This window comes from Oryx dammah, unplaced genomic scaffold (assembly GCF_014754425.2).
Source record: "Oryx dammah isolate SB20612 unplaced genomic scaffold, SCBI_Odam_1.1 HiC_scaffold_1, whole genome shotgun sequence".
Taxonomy (NCBI): domain Eukaryota; kingdom Metazoa; phylum Chordata; class Mammalia; order Artiodactyla; family Bovidae; genus Oryx; species Oryx dammah.
Window position 1 is genome coordinate 25,181,093 of NW_024070185.1, and position 15,955 is coordinate 25,197,047.

The 15,955-nt window shown below is 39.7% G+C and overlaps 1 protein-coding gene across 2 annotated transcripts in view; it reads right to left on the reverse strand.

The window, feature by feature from the left end:
- The window catches only part of ADAMTSL1 (ADAMTS like 1), a 797,811-nt gene that overhangs the window by 437,791 nt on the left and 344,065 nt on the right, over positions 1 to 15,955 (reverse strand). For both annotated transcript variants that reach the window (XM_040238476.1, XM_040238469.1), the window contains exon 2: positions 300 to 427. In XM_040238476.1, coding sequence (XP_040094410.1) covers positions 300 to 427 — 128 coding nt within the window. The remainder of the gene's footprint in view (positions 1 to 299; positions 428 to 15,955) is intronic.

The window sequence follows — 15,955 nt, forward strand, 5'->3', positions numbered from 1 at the left end:
GAGCTATAGATACTACATCCATTTTTGAGAATTCATTTCTAAAAATATATTTTCCTTCCAGTTCTAACATGAAAACATTAGAAAATTTGCTTGGTAAATGAGATAAATTCGACATAGCTTATCACATAAGGGCATCTAAATACCTAGCAGGAGATGGTCATATTCAATTCTTTGGGCCTGCCTTTCACTCCTTCACTCCGGATTTGCGCGCAACAAAATGCTACGCTTTACCCCCAAAGTACGGCTCCAGCCTGCTCCCTTGGCGTCTTGTAAGGGAACCCTGTGCGTTCAGGACTTACTTGCTGCTGAGGCAGCGTCTCAGCGAGTAGGAGGCCCCTCCGCCGCAGGTGCGTGAGCACTCGCTCCACGGGCCCCAGGCGTCCCACAGGCCATCGCGGTCCTCCTCAGAGCGTGCGGTCCTGGAGCTCTGTGAGCAACGAGAGCATGATCAGTATGAGTCCTCAGCGAACCTGGAAACGTGTGTCCTAAACCGCGGGGGGTCTAGAGGGTCTGTACATGATGGCCTTGTTGAGGACGAAGCTGAGCTCAGATTCTCAGATTCTTTCCAATTTAATAACGTACATATGTTTAGGCGGAGGAATATTTGAGTGCAAGGACCCCAGGCTGTGACTGAAAAAGACAAGGGCCTGCATTAATGGGAGTGAGTGGGAAAAGGTGGCCTGATGTAGCAGTCTGGGTCAGAGGAAGGTAAACTGCACTGAAGTCAAAAGTTTCATGAGGCCACTCTTTGCTGCTCTGTGAAGAGAGAAGCCACACTCAAGAGATGTTTCTGCTCTGAGAAAATGGACATGTGCATACCGTCACAGCTTTCCAAAATTTAATGGTTTAGACAATGGACTTTTTTTTTTTTTTTTATGAAGCAGCATCATTCTTGGTTTTTAGATTTGTCAATGAGAATAACTGTATGAATTAACTTTAGTAATACAAGGACTAGACAGACAGATTTGCTTGTTATTGACAGACTTCCTAGTGAAATCTGCATTTACTCTAAGGAAAACTGTATGTGTAGGTGTCCATGTAGTGCTTCACATTTCTTAGAAGAGTTAAAGAGAAAACTGGTGCCAGTCTTATAATAGTTAATAGAACAGATTTTGGAGTTAGACATTGCCTGGGTTTGGATATGGATTCTGTTTTTTAACTAATTATGTGTTTGTGCACAAGTAATTTCCCACCTCTCTACATTTCAATTTTCCTTTCTATAAAATGGGGATAATATAACCATGCCACAACATCCACGTGTGTCCCTGTGCACATGCACGCGCCCGTGTGCGCACACACACACACATACTGTAAAAAGACTAGTTATATAAACTAAGGACAAGTTTCAGAGTAAATCACAAATAAATATTACTGATTATTGTTATTATATATTGAGAACATGTCTTTATGTATGTTCACAGTTGTATTAGTCTGTTCATGCTGCCATAACAAATTATCAGACGAGGTGTCTTAACAGAAATCCATTTTTTCACAACTCTGGAATCAAAGTCCAAGACCAGGATGCCAGCATGGTTGGCTCCCAGTGAAGACTTTCCCCTTGGGTTGCAGATGGCTGCCTGTTCACCATGTGGTCATATGACCTCCACTTTCTGTGAGTAAGAGAGGGAGAGTGAGCTCACTGGTGTCTCCTGTTAGAAGTACATTAATCACATCATGAGGGCCCCACCCTTACAACCTCATCTAAACTAATTCTCTCCTAAAGGCTCTGTCTTCAAATAGCATCACATTGAACATGAGGGTTTCAACATTTGCATTTGGAGAGGACATAGCTCAGTCCATGTCAAGAGTTCTACAAATAGCTAGTGGAAGCTGTGGCCAAGTTACTTTACTGAATAAACCAGGTGATATCCATATATTAAAGGGGGTATCATTTCATGTCAAAGGCATACACATAACAAATGTTAAAATTTCAGAACTATATTTGGAAAAAGCAATTTGTAAAGAAAATGTGTGTGATAGGCAAATGATGGTTTCATGTTCACTTTTTTCCCTCCAAGGAGACAGCATAAGCAGAAAGAGCATGGAATACAAAGGCAATAGGAGGGCAACCTTTTACAAAGCATTGTGAGAACCTGAGATGATGCAGGTAAAGTGACCAGCCTAGAGTAGGCTGAATAAATGGTAGCTCTTATTATTTTTACTTTTAAAGACTTCCTCACACCCTATCTAGTTATAGTCAAGGCTGCTGCTGCTGCTGCTGCTAAGTCGCTTCAGTTGTGTCTGACTCTGTGCGACCCCATAGACGGCAGCCTACCAGGCTATATCACCCAATTAGGAGGAGTCCCTGAAAAGGAAAAGAACATTGTATCACCTCTAGAATAGAAAACTATTTATTTTGAAGTAATGGGATTCTTTACAAACATGTTGCTATGGGACTAATTTTTCAAACTGACTACTCCTTGGAACTTTTACAACCTGTACAAATGAAGTCACAAACTTGGCCTTAGAGTATTATATCAAGGAATGTCTAACTGGTACATATTGTATTTACATTCCTGAATCATTTGAAATAAGTAGTGGGATAGATAATGGTTAAAAGCAGAGACATAGACCAACTTGGGCTTCCCTGGTGGCTGAGTGGTAAAGAATGCACCTCGCAATGTAGGACACATGGTTTGATCCCTGAGTTGGGAAGGCCCCCTGGAGAAGGAAATAGCAACCTACTCCAGTATTCTTGCCTGGGAAATCACATGGACAGAGGAGTCTGGCAAGAAATAGTCCATGGGGTCACAAAAGAACTGGACATGACTTGGCGACTAAACAACATCGAAGACCTACTTAGCCTACAGTGGAATATTGGCTCCAGAGCCTCCCAGCTGTGATTTACTTATGCTTCAATTTTCTTAGCAAAGATTGGGAAGAATAAAGCTAGATATATTCCTGAGATATTGTGACTATTAGAATATTTAATAGATAAAAAGGACACAAGGCAGGAACAACCCAAATGTCCATAGTCAGATGAACGGATAAACAAAATGTGCTGTATTCATAAAATGGAATATTATTCAGCCTTATAATATGACCCAGCCATACCAATAGTGGACACATACCCTGAGAAAACCATAATCCAAAAAGACACCATGCACTTTGATATTTATTGCAGCATTATTTACAATAACCAGGACATGGAAGCAACCTAAACGTCCATCAAGAGGTGAATGGATAAAGAGTGCTACATATATGCAATGGAATATTACTCATACATAAAGAGGAACAATATTGGGTCATTTGTAATGATGTGGATGGACCTATAATCTGTTATACCAAGTGAAGGAAGTCAGAAAGAGAAAATGAAATATCATATATTAATGCATATATGTGGATTTAGAAAAATGGTACAGATGAACCCTTTTTCAGGGCAGGAATAGAGACACAGGCATAGAGAACAGATGGGTAGACACGGAGTGGAGGTGGTGGAATGAACTCAGAGATTGGAATTGACATGTGCACTTCCGTGTGTAAAACAGATAGCTAGTGGGATCCTGCTGATTAGTGCAGGGAGCTTGCAGTTCAGTGCTCTGAGGTGACCTAGAAGGGTGGAGGTCCAAGAGGGAGAGAATATAGGTATACATACAGCTAATTCACTTTTTTGTACAGAGAAATCTAATACAACAATGTAAAGCAAATATATCCAAATAAAAAATAATACTTTTTTAAAAGGCAGGAAATTCTGACACATGCTATGCCGTGGATAAATGAGGAAATTATGCTAAATGAAATAAGCTAGATACAAAAGTATGACTATTATATGAATTCACTTACAGGAGGTACGTAGTCAAATTAATAGAGACAGAAAGTCAAATGGTCATTCCTAGGGACTGAAGGGAGGGAGAAAATGGGGAGTTATTGTTTAATGGACACAGAGTTTCAATTTGAGAAGATGAAAATAATTCTGGTATTAGATGGTAGTGATAGCCCCACATAACAATGTGAATGTACTTAGTGCCATTGAACTGTACACTTACAAATGAGTAAGACAGTATATTTTATGTTATGTATGCTATATCACAATAAAAACAAACATATATGCACATTTTAAAAAACTCATAAGCTCCAAATAATATACTATATAAGCATCTGATACCATTATTATTGATCTAATATTATTATCATTTATACACACATATCAGATCTAAAAGGTACACTGAGAAGGTAACAATGCTTTTTTCTTTTTCTGCTGAGCTTAGTTGAGACACTGCACTCTATAAGTTTCATCTTTCTTAAAACTTCGACTTTCCCGCAGCAAAACCTTTCAGTCACCTGCTACATGACATTGAGCTGGTGATATGATCTGCCAGGAGTTTGAGGTTCCTATAAAATGCAGCACAGACTGTGAAAGAGAAACCCATTGATTGCCCTCAAATCTGTCCTTTCTAAAGTATTTACTGAGCTCCAAAGCCTGTGTTTTAGGGTTAATAAAACCAATCTCTAATCACGGCCATCCAGGATATTCCTTTTCCAAGCTTAATTACCTAGTGAGAGAGAAAAGACACTTTGTCATTTAAATATACAGAGTCTCTTGCTCATCCAGTAAGTTCGTTCCTCCGATTTGTAAAAAGCTTTTGTGCGCCTCCTACCTCCATTTTTGTTTGCTCTGTGTGGTTGGAAGATGGTTCTGTTGAGAGTGTATTTGACTGATACAGCAACTACTTATGTGGCACACGCGCACTGTAGAATGCATTTTCCTTTATTTTATTAAAATTCAACCGGAGATGAAAACCAGTGTCACAAATGTTAGCATAGCATGCATGAAGCAATTAAAATAAGCAAAATGAGTGGTTGCAAATCATGATACCAGCCAGCTACTACAACGGAAAAAAAACTCACACACAGTCTTCACATGTGAACTCTTCTTTCATGTGAGGTAAGAACACATGAATGCCAAACCTGGAGTCATTTCTCCCTGGTGGCTCTCTGGATAAGATATTTAGAAAACACTGTCTGGTTGAAATCTGGCTTTTCTAGAGAAGGAAACTGTGTCAGACTCTGCGCGAAAGTTGCTTGATAGTTTTCATGGGCCTGGTAGGGAAATTAAAATGGAGGAAGTCTTGTTCAGCTTTGAGAAGCAGGAGAGCAGGCCTCTTACCTGCTTCTGACCTGGACACTGCCCAGATACCCTGCCTGCCTGCAAGCACAGCAAGTAAGATGGCATTTTAGATAAAAAAGGGAATGGGTCTTGGAATTCTTGAGCCCCTGGAGGTCTGGCTAACCCCTTAAGATCTAATGAAATCCTATGACTCACAGGGTGAAACAAACAGCAGTGTAAAAGTTAAAAAACAAACAAACAAAACAGAACTGCATTTCAGCACACAAACTAATAATGATAGTATCAGTTTGTGGCCTGGGATTATAAGCGGGAGTCCCCAAAACTGCAATTTGAAATTTCACCCATGAAGCGGATGCACTACCTAGGACCTTTTTCCAGTTAGGACTCCAGATTGCTGTTAACGAGGGACTTCCCAGCACTGCTTACATAAGGATGTTGGTCAGCCCAATTTGGTGATGCATGTGCTGTTACTTTTCTCCACTGTTTCTATTTCTCTTCTTTTAATGACTGCATATTGAAAATAAGTCAAATAACCCTCTATTAAATATTGAAACTGTTGTGTGTGATAAGTGGTTTCTTTTGTTAGCAAATTTTTTGAACCTAAAGCCAAAGTAAAACTTATAGCAAAACATAAATTGGCACACTGAGCAGGGTTCATGAAACAAAATGTCACTCTTTAAAAAGAAAGAGTTTAAGTAATTAAGTTTTTATTCCCAGATATGAAGATTTGCCTTACTGCTCATTAACTACTGAATGGAGCATATCCACTGGATTGTGTGAAAATTAGGATCCCAAATTAAAGTGGGCCAAAGCTTTTGATGCTATTAAATGTTTGCAGCTCATGCCAAATGAGAAAGAATAAGAATGTACCGTGCAGGGTCAGAGAGGCTAGATCCTCCTCTTTGTCTACCGTAAGGTGGATGAGGCTAAATTAAAATTAGTTGAAGGTACGGCAATAGCAGAAGGGAAGCCAGAATTAGAGAAAGAATTATGTGATGTGCAAGGATGATTGTCCATGTTACAATGTCAAAATTATATTTTAGCTGACCAAGTCTCTACTTTCCAGTCGGTAGCCAAAAAAGCTTCTGTGGAGGTTGCACAAGCTAAATTATCGGCAGCAATGTGGCACGGCAAAGTTAACAAAAAGAAAGTTCATCTGGAAAAGCTAAAGCAGGGGTAGACTTGGTCCCCAGCACTTGGGATGGGGATATCTGAAATGATAGTTCAAACACAGAAGCAGATGATAATGCAGACTAGAGAGTACAACCTAGCTCTATGCAAGCCAAGGAGGAATAAAAACCCATATGCTCAGCCAGCATGGCATTGGAAAAAGGAAACTGATGCCTGGGGGAATACCATAAGGAAGGGTACCCTTGAGGATTACACAAAATTAATGACATTTTGGGCACATTTACTGAGAGGTCTGGATAGCCCTTATTTCTTGAGTAGTGTGCATATATGACACTGAGGTAGCTGGAATTCTCATAGATGAGGATAACACAAATAAATCTGGTACATCCACAATGATTCTTTTGTGCAACAAGCTTTTAGAAATAAAAGTCAAAGTCCAGAGACTCAAATCTACTAGAAGTGGTGGCTGAAGGCTGCGTTAAGATATAACCTTTGGAATCTACTGACCTGGGAGTGAATGCTCTTGGTAGTCTTTAAAGGACTGTGTTCAGAGACTAAAGGAGGAGACTATGAAATGTGGAGCATGAGGATGAGATGTCGCAAATGCCTTTAACAGTACAAACAAGAAAGATCTCTAAACCAGCCACTCCCACCTACAAGCATATCATTTTAACCCTTTTGTTAAATGAGATGGACACTCCCATTAATGAAGTAATTAATAAAGTTCAGCAGCCAGGTGACTTAGGAGAGTTGAATTTCCAAAAGACAGAGGATAGATAACTGAATAAAAGCAATAACAGAGTATCTAAAAAGGAGATGAGATTTCCTTAAAGAGGGAGGTCCTAGAGAGAAAAATGATGGAGTAACTATTACAGAATTATGGGAAATGTACTATAGGGAGGGATTAGATTTAAGAAAGGTTTCCCAGGACACTGTTATGGATAAGGAACAGGAGGAAGGACAAAGGGGACCAAAAGGAAATAATACATTTAGGATGAAGGTGATGAAGATGAATCTAAGTACTCAGATTTTTTCCCTAATCCAATTTATCCTTGGGAGGATTTGGGGAAAAATAAAATGAAACAATGACTTGTGGCCAAGCTCTGGTAAACTGTTGGGGTAGAAAAGATATGTGGCCTCATGTTAAAGTAATGATTTTTTTTTTTTTAAGAGCTTACAAATGACTGAGGGCATTAACTGATACTGGAGTAAAGGCCTCATTAATATGGAATTCAAAGGATTTTAAAGAACAGAAAATGATAGGAACTGGCCTTGGAGGTAAACAGATAGAAACTATACAAACTAAAATTGATTTAAAAATAGGGCAATTACCTCAAAGAATTTATTCAGTAATGATCATTCCTATTTCAGAATATATAATTATGATTGACAACTTGGTTGGCAGGACTCTACACATGGACATCACCAGATGGTCAACACCGAAATCAGATTGATTATATTCTTTGCAGCCAAAGATGGAGAAGCTCTATACAGTCAACAAAAACAAGACCAGAAGCTGATTGTGGCTCAGATCATGCACTCCTTATTTCCAAATTCAGACTTAAATTGAAGAAAGTAGGGAAAACCACTAGACCATTCAGGTATGACCTAAATCAAATCCTTTACGATTATACAACGGAAGTGAGAAATAGATTTAGGGGACTAGATCTGATAGAATGCCTGATGACCTATGGACAGAGGTTCATGATATTGTACATGAGACAGGGATCAAGACCATCCCCGAGAAAATGAAATGCAAAAAAGCAAAATGGTTGTCTGAGGAGGCCTTCCAAATAGCTGTGAAAAGAAGAGAAGCAAAAAGCAAATGAGAAAAAGAAAGATATAACCATTTGAATACAGAGTTCCAGAGAATAGGAAAGAGAGATAAGAAAGCCTTCCTCAGTGATCAATGCAAAGAAATAGAGGGAAATAATAGAATGGGAAAAACTAGAGATCGCTTCAAAAAATTTAGAGATACCAAGGGATCGTTTCATGCAAAGATGAGCTCAATAAAGGACAGAAATGGTATGGACCTAACAGAAGCAGAAGATATTAAGAAGAGGTGGCAAGAATACACAAAAGAACTATATAAAAGAGATCTTCATGACCCAGATAATCACGATGGTGTGATCACTCACCTAGACCAGAAATCCTGGAACATGAAGTCAAGTGGGCCTTAGGAAGCATCACTACGAACAAAACTAGTGGAGGTGATGGAATTCCAGTTGAGCAATTTCAAATCCTAAAACATGATGCTGTGCAAGTGCTACACTTAATATGCCAGCAAACTTGGAAAACTCAGCAGTGGCCACAGGAAAGGGTCAGTTTCATTCCAATCCAAAATAAAGGCAATGCCAGAGAATGCTCAAACTACCACACATTTGCACTCATCTCACATGCTAGTAAAGTATGCTCAAAATCCTCCAAGCCAGGCTTCAACAATACATGAACCATGAACTTCCAGATGTTCAAGCTCGTTTTAGAAAGGCAGAGAAACCAGAGATCAAATTGCCAACATCCACTGGATCATAGAAAAAGCAAGAGAGTTCCAGAAAAACATCTATTTCTGCTTTATTGACTATGCCAAAGCCTTTGTGTAGATCACAACAAACTGTGGAAAATTCTGAAAGAGATGGGAATACCAGACCACCTGACCTGCCTCTTGAGAAACCTGTTTGCAGGTCAGGAAGCAACAATTAGAACTGGACATGGAACAACAGACTGGTTCCAAATAGGAAAGGGAGTACTTCAAGGCTGTATATTGTCACCCTACTTATTTAACCTATATGCAGAGTACATCATGTGAAATGCCAGGCTGGATGAAGCACAAGCTGGAATCAAGATTGCCGAGAGAAATATCAATAACCTCAGATATGCAGAGGACACCACCCTTATGGCAGAAAGTGAAGAACTAAAGGGCCTCTTGGTGAAAGTGAAAGAAGAGAGTGAAAAAGTTGGCTTAAAACTCAACATCCAGAAAATGAAGATCACGGCATCCAGTCCCATCACTTTATGGCAAATAGTTGGGGAAACAGTGGAAACAGTGGCTGACTTTATTTTGGGGGGCTTCAAAATCACTGCAATGGTGATTTCAGCCATGAAATTAAAAGACGCTTCTCCTTGGAAGGAAAGTTATGACCAACCTAGACAGCATACTAAAAAGCAGAGACAATACTTTGCTGACAAAGGTCCATATAGTCAAGGCCATGGTTTTTCCAATAGTCCTATATGGATGTGAGAGTTGGACTATAAAGAAAGCTGAGCGCCAAAGAATTGGTGCTTTTGAACTGTGGTGTTGGAGAAGACTCTCGAGAGTCCCTTGGACTGCAAGGAGATCCAACCAGTCCATCCTAAAGGAGATCAGTACTTAATATTCATGGAGGGACTGATGTTGAAGCTGAAACTCCAATACTTTGACCACCTGATGCGAAGAGCTGACTCATTTGAAAAGACCCTGATGCTGGAAAAGAAGGAAGGCAGGATGAGAAGGGGATGACAGAGGATGAGATGATTAGATGGCATTTCTGACTCAATGGAGATGAGTTTGAGTAAACAGGAGTTAGTGATGGACAGGGAGGCCTTGTGTGTTGCAGTCCATGGAGTTGCAATGAGTCGGACATGACAGAGCAACTGAACTGATGTCTACTGAATGGAATAACCCTGCATGGCCAGTAAAGAAAAGCCATGGCTCTTGGAGAATGTAGATTACCAGGAACTAAACAAAGTAACTCCACCTCTGACCGCTGCAGTCCCTGATACTATAACTTTAATAGAATGCACACAGAGCAATCTGGGGTAATGGTATGCAGTAAATGACCTGGCCAATGTTTTCTTTTTTTTTTTTTCTTAATTAATTAATTAATTTTTTATTTTACTTTACAATTCTGTATTGGTTTTGCCATACATTGACATGAATCCACCACGGGTGTACATGCATTCCCCAACATGAACCCCCCTCCCACCTCCCTCCCCGTAACATCTCTCTGGAGCATCCCTGTGCACCAGCCCCAAGCATCCTGTATCCTGCATCGGACATAGACTGGCGATTCGTTTCTTACATGATAGTATACATGTTTCAATGCCCTTCTCCCAAATCATCCCACCCTCTCCCTCTCCCTCAGAGTTCAAAAGTCCGCTCTACACATCTGTGTCTCTTTTGCTATCTCGCATACAGGGTCATCATTGCCATCTTTCTAAATTCCATATATATGTGTTAGTATACTGTATTGGTGTTTTTCTTTCTGGCTTACTTCACTCTGTATAATTGGCTCCAGTTTCATCCATCTCATTAGAACTGATTCAAATGTATTCTTTTTAATGGCTGAGTAATACTCCATTGTGTATGTGTACCACAACTTTCTTATCCATTCATCTGCTGATGGACATCTAGGTTGTTTCCATGTCCTGGCTATTATAAACAGTGCTGTGATGAACATTGGGGTACACGTGTCTCTTTCAATTCTGGTTTCCTCGGTGTGTATGCCCAGCAGTGGGATTGCTGGGTCATAAGGCAGTTCTATTTCCAGTTTTTTAAGGAATCTTCACACTGTTCTCCATAGTGGCTGTACTAGTTTGCATTCCCACCACACCCTCTCCAGCATTTATTGCTTGCAGACTTTTGGATCGCAGATGGGTCACAATTTAAAGGTAAGTTAATACAAGAGTTTGGGCAGGAACATAATATACAATGGATTTTTCCATTGAATAATCCACTTTAACAACAATTAATTAAACTTGGAGAGGGCTCTTATAAAAACTGGAGAATTAACTTGAATATTGCCCTCAATATTTTAAGTAATAGACCTATAGGAAAATCAGAAATTCCTTTGACGAGAATGACTGTTTCCAACTTACAGATTCATAAAATAGATTTCAGTCCTGAAACAACTGAGTATTGATAAATTAGCCCAGGAGCACTAGCTCTTTTCTGAGCTACTCCTAAGGCTGTTGGACTGGATTTGTACTCTATATCTGAATACAGACTTACTAAAAGATTGATATGTGTTATTTCAACCAATATTAGAATTAAAATGCCCTCCTGGACACTTTGAATTAATGAAAGAATGTTCCATTTCAGTTCAGTTGCTCAGTCGTATCCGACTCTTTGCGATCCCATGGACTGCAGCACCCCAGGCCTCCCTGTCCATCACCAACTCCTGGAGTCCACCCAAACTCATGTCCATTGAGTTGGTGATGCCATCCAACCATCTCATCCTCTGTTGTCCCCTTCTTCTCCTGCCTTCAATCTTTCCTAGCATCAAGGTCTTTTCAAATGAATCAGTTCTTCACATCAGGTGGCCAAAGTATTGGAGTTTCTGCTTCAACACCAGTCCTTCCAATGAACACCCAGGACTGATTTCCCTTAGGATGGACTGGTTGGATCTCCTTGCAGTCCAAGGGACTTTCAAAAGTCTTCTCCAACACCACAGTTCAAAAGAATCAATTCTTTGGTGCTCAGCTTTCTTTATAGTCCAACTCTATTATCCATACATGACTACCGGAAAAACCATAGCCTTGACTAGATGGACCTTTTTTGGCAAAGTAATGTCTCTGCTTAGCCTTAAAAGGGCTCTGTGTCTGTGGGGAAGTTATAGAACCAGACCACCAAGGAGAAATCCAAGTAATTTTACAAAATGAGGGAAAGGATGATTTGTTTATTAATAAATGTGATCAAATTACCCAGTTGCTGATTTTGTCATATGCAATTAACAAAATACAAAAATAAGAACCTCTTACCTTATTTACAGTTAGGGACAATGGAGGATTTGGATCCACAAATGAAATATACTAAAGTCTGGATTAAGCCTAACAGTCCTCCCATATCTTTTGATGTAATTGCACAAAGAAAGGATAATACCATATTAGTGATGATCCTCAGAGAGGAAAAATAGAAATATGTGCTATTAACCCACCGTTATTCTCACGAATGGAGTATTCTTGGAAGCCTGACTGCATTGGGGATTTTCATTCATGCCTCAACCTTCAAGCATATGCTACAATTTAAAAAAATATTGGGGAATATTCAGATGAAGAAATAAGAGCCAGACCTGAACTCAGGATAACTTCACCTGCCCTGTAAATGAGGCCTATCCTTCTTAAATTATGACTTTCTATGGACAAAATTTCTATCTGGTCAGGAGTAAGACCTGACCACCTCTGGGACTGAGCTTTTGTACAATCTCCAAACACCTCCTCTTTGATAGTAGAACTAAACCCCCGTGCTTCCATAATGTGTTGTAATATATCAGAAATTTCTTCTTGCCCTACTGTTGGCCAACAAATGCACAGTATCATAAACTCTTGTAGAAGTGATGCTACTTTGAAACTATATAGTGGAAGATCTACACAAAATGTATCTTTAGCATAAGTTCCTATGTTAATATGTATCAATAACTCTCAAATTACTAAAACAGGTACCTGGATAGATGTCCTTACAATTTTGGGGACTCATCTGAAAGTTACTCCCCTCTTACTAGAATTTTACAATGTACTCAGGTAGCCCCAAGTTATCAGAAATTTGTATTAAATTTTAACATTAACTTTCCAGCCTATCCTAAATGTAGGATTAGGTGAGCATAGTTTAATGCTCTATTAGGAACTACTGGCACTGGAATGGACCTGATAAATATTGCTGCTGCGGCTGCTAAGTCGCTTCAGTCATGTCCAACTCTGTGTGACTCCATAGACGGCAGCCCACTAGGCTCGTCTGTCTCTGGGATTCTCCAGGCAAGAATAAAGGAGTGGGTTGCCATTTCCTTCTCCAATGCATGAAAGTGAAAAGTCAAAGTGAAGTCACTCAGTGGTGCCCGACTCTTAGCGACCCCATGGACTGCAGCCTACCAGGCTCCTCCATCCATGGGATTTTCCAGGCAAGAGTACTGGAGTGGGGTGCCATTGCCTTCTCTGTGATAAATACTACTGATGTAGTAATTTTAGCATCCAGATTACATAATATTAGTAAAGATATAGCTCAAGCCTTGACCATTAATGCTAAATGGATCCCTACAACATTAAACCAACATGAACTTAGCTTAACATATGATGCAGACTTTTTGCAGTTGTTTAATAACTCAGTTATAACTACTTCAGCTTGGGATTCCCAGGCGGCTCAGTGGTAAAGAATCCCCCTGCCAATGCAGGAGCACGGATGTGATCTTTGGGTTGGGAAGATCTCTTGGAGAAGGAAATTTAGAACATTTCAGCTACACCAAACTGAATCCTTAACTGACATGTTTCGTTGGGCTGTTTGTTCCATGCAGCTGTTATATTATCTTGCTCAAAAGTATAAGGCCCAAGGAATTTTAATGTCTACTAATGTATATGCATGGAAAAAATTGTTTAGAGAATGGATTCCTAACAATCACTGGGTATTAATCCCTAAAAGCAGTACAAAAGGCACTGATACCTGGTCCTAGGGAACCCTATATAATTATAACATAGGTAACATAAGTATTCAGAGAAGGCAATGGCACCCCACTCCAGTACTCTTGCCTGGAAAATCCCATGGATGGAGGAGTCTGGTAGGCTGCGGTACATGGGGTTGCTAAGAGTCAGACACGACCAAGTGACTTCACTTTCACTGTTCACTTTTATGCATTGGAGAAGGAAATGGCAACCCACTCCAGGGTTCTTGCCTGGAGAATCCCAGGGACAGGGGAGCCTGGTGGGCTGTCTATGGGGTCACACAGAGTCAGATACGACTGAAGTGACTTAGCAGCAGCAGCAGCAACATAAGTATTAGATGCCAATTCCACGTGGTATCCACTGTATTTGGAGAAGAGTATTGGTTGCCACATTTAACTGGGAATTATTTGGACTTTAATAATTGTAACTTACTGTAGCAAGGCTACCAAGGGATTGCTATGTGGACCAATGTCTTGCCTTTGGGAACCTGCCTTATTGGAGAATTCCATTAACTACTGTGAATGGACTATCTTTCTTAAATGCTATGTTTTTTGAAATAGCCCCTCAATTTGTATGTATTGTAACCAATGATGTAGAAAATACTTATACATATCAGTTAGGAACTCCTTTTACTGGATGCCTAACACATGTTGATCATTTATATTGGAATAGGACCATCTATTACTTTGCCCCGCATGAGAACTCAGATATTGTGAACTCAGATGTTATTACCTATACTTTCTGTTCCCAACATTAGCTTCCTCTTAGAACATTTATGTAAGATTTTGCAACGAACCAGTTACAAAATTTCATAGATAAACATTCCTTGATAGAATACTCTTGTTACTACTATTCCTGCCAATAAGTTAATGGATGTGAGAGTTGATGTACAAAAACATACTTCTCATTCATGATGGGTGTTTTCTTTCTAAATCCCATACTGCTGAACATTGTTTTCTGCATTGTTTGATACATTACTTGTTTCTTTGATCACTTTATTTCTATTGACCATCTGGAAGTGTTATTTGACTTATAGATTTAAAAAGACCACTCATGTTATTTTGCCCTATTCTTATGCTCTTCAGCCTAAACAATCCTGGGGCCAACTGTTAGGGAAATTAAAATGGAGAAAGTTTTGTTCAGGTTTCAGAAGAAACAGGCCTCTCTGACCTGCTTCTGACCTGCCTGGACACTGCCTGGATTCCATGCCTGTCTGCAAGCACAAAAGGGAGTGGTCTTAGAATTCTTGAGCCCCTAGAGGTCTGGCCAACCCCCCCCCCCCCCCCCCCAGTCTGATGAAAAGCTGTGACTCACAGGTGAAACAGCATTTTAAAAGTAAAAAAAAAAAAAAAAAAACAGAGCTGCATTTTTCTTGGAAACTGATGATATCAGTTCATGGCCTGAGCAGGAGTCCCCAAAACTGCAATTTGAGGTCATCACCCATGGATTGGATGCACTAGCCAGGACCTTTTCCCAACTGGGGCTCCAGACTGCTGTTATCAAGGGACTTCTCGGCACTTTTTAAGAGGGGGAAGTCTGGATGTTGGTTAGCCCAGTTTGGTGATGAATGCACTGTAACTTTTCTCTGTTGTTTCTATTTCTCCTCGTTTAATGGTTGCATATTGAAATTAAGTCAAACAACCCTCTATTAAATACTGAAACTGTTTACTGTGTGTGATGAGTGTTTTCTTTTGTTAAAGAATCCTTCAAACTTAAAACAAAAGTAAACCTTTTGGCAAAACAGTGCCTTGTCTTGAGAGGCAATAAAATGGCTCTAAGATGAGGGCTCACTGACTAAACATCTTACCTCATCACCAGTTACAAGTTTCAGCACAACTAGACATAGTAAGTGTCCACATTTCTTTGAAGGAGATTGCAGGCTAGTCCAGAAGCCAGTCACAGACCTATTCTTCAAACTGGAACAAACTCCAATCTTCGTTTTAACCAGCAGGATAAACATAATTCATTTCAACTGAATTCAAGTTTAATGTCAGAGAAAGTAATTTTCCTCCTCTTTAACTGTGCCAAATTTTTACATCTATAACCATAAATGACATTTCAGCAATGCCTTGCAGGTCACTTAAGACCTAGAAGCATTTGCCTATTACAGTTGTTAAGAAAGCTTTTGTGATAAATAACTTTTGTGCTTATCCAGGTGAGATTTTTGTTTATCCCTCTCATTGTGGAATTCTTCACTTCACAGTAGCATTTTTTAAAAACTGTAAACTCTGAATTGCATCTTGGAAGAAAAACTGAGGCATAAGAAAACAGGAATAATGAGTTGCCAGCAAGAAATGCTGATTGTTTCTGAAACTGAAAATCTAAGCATTTCCCCCTACATTCCAAGCAATG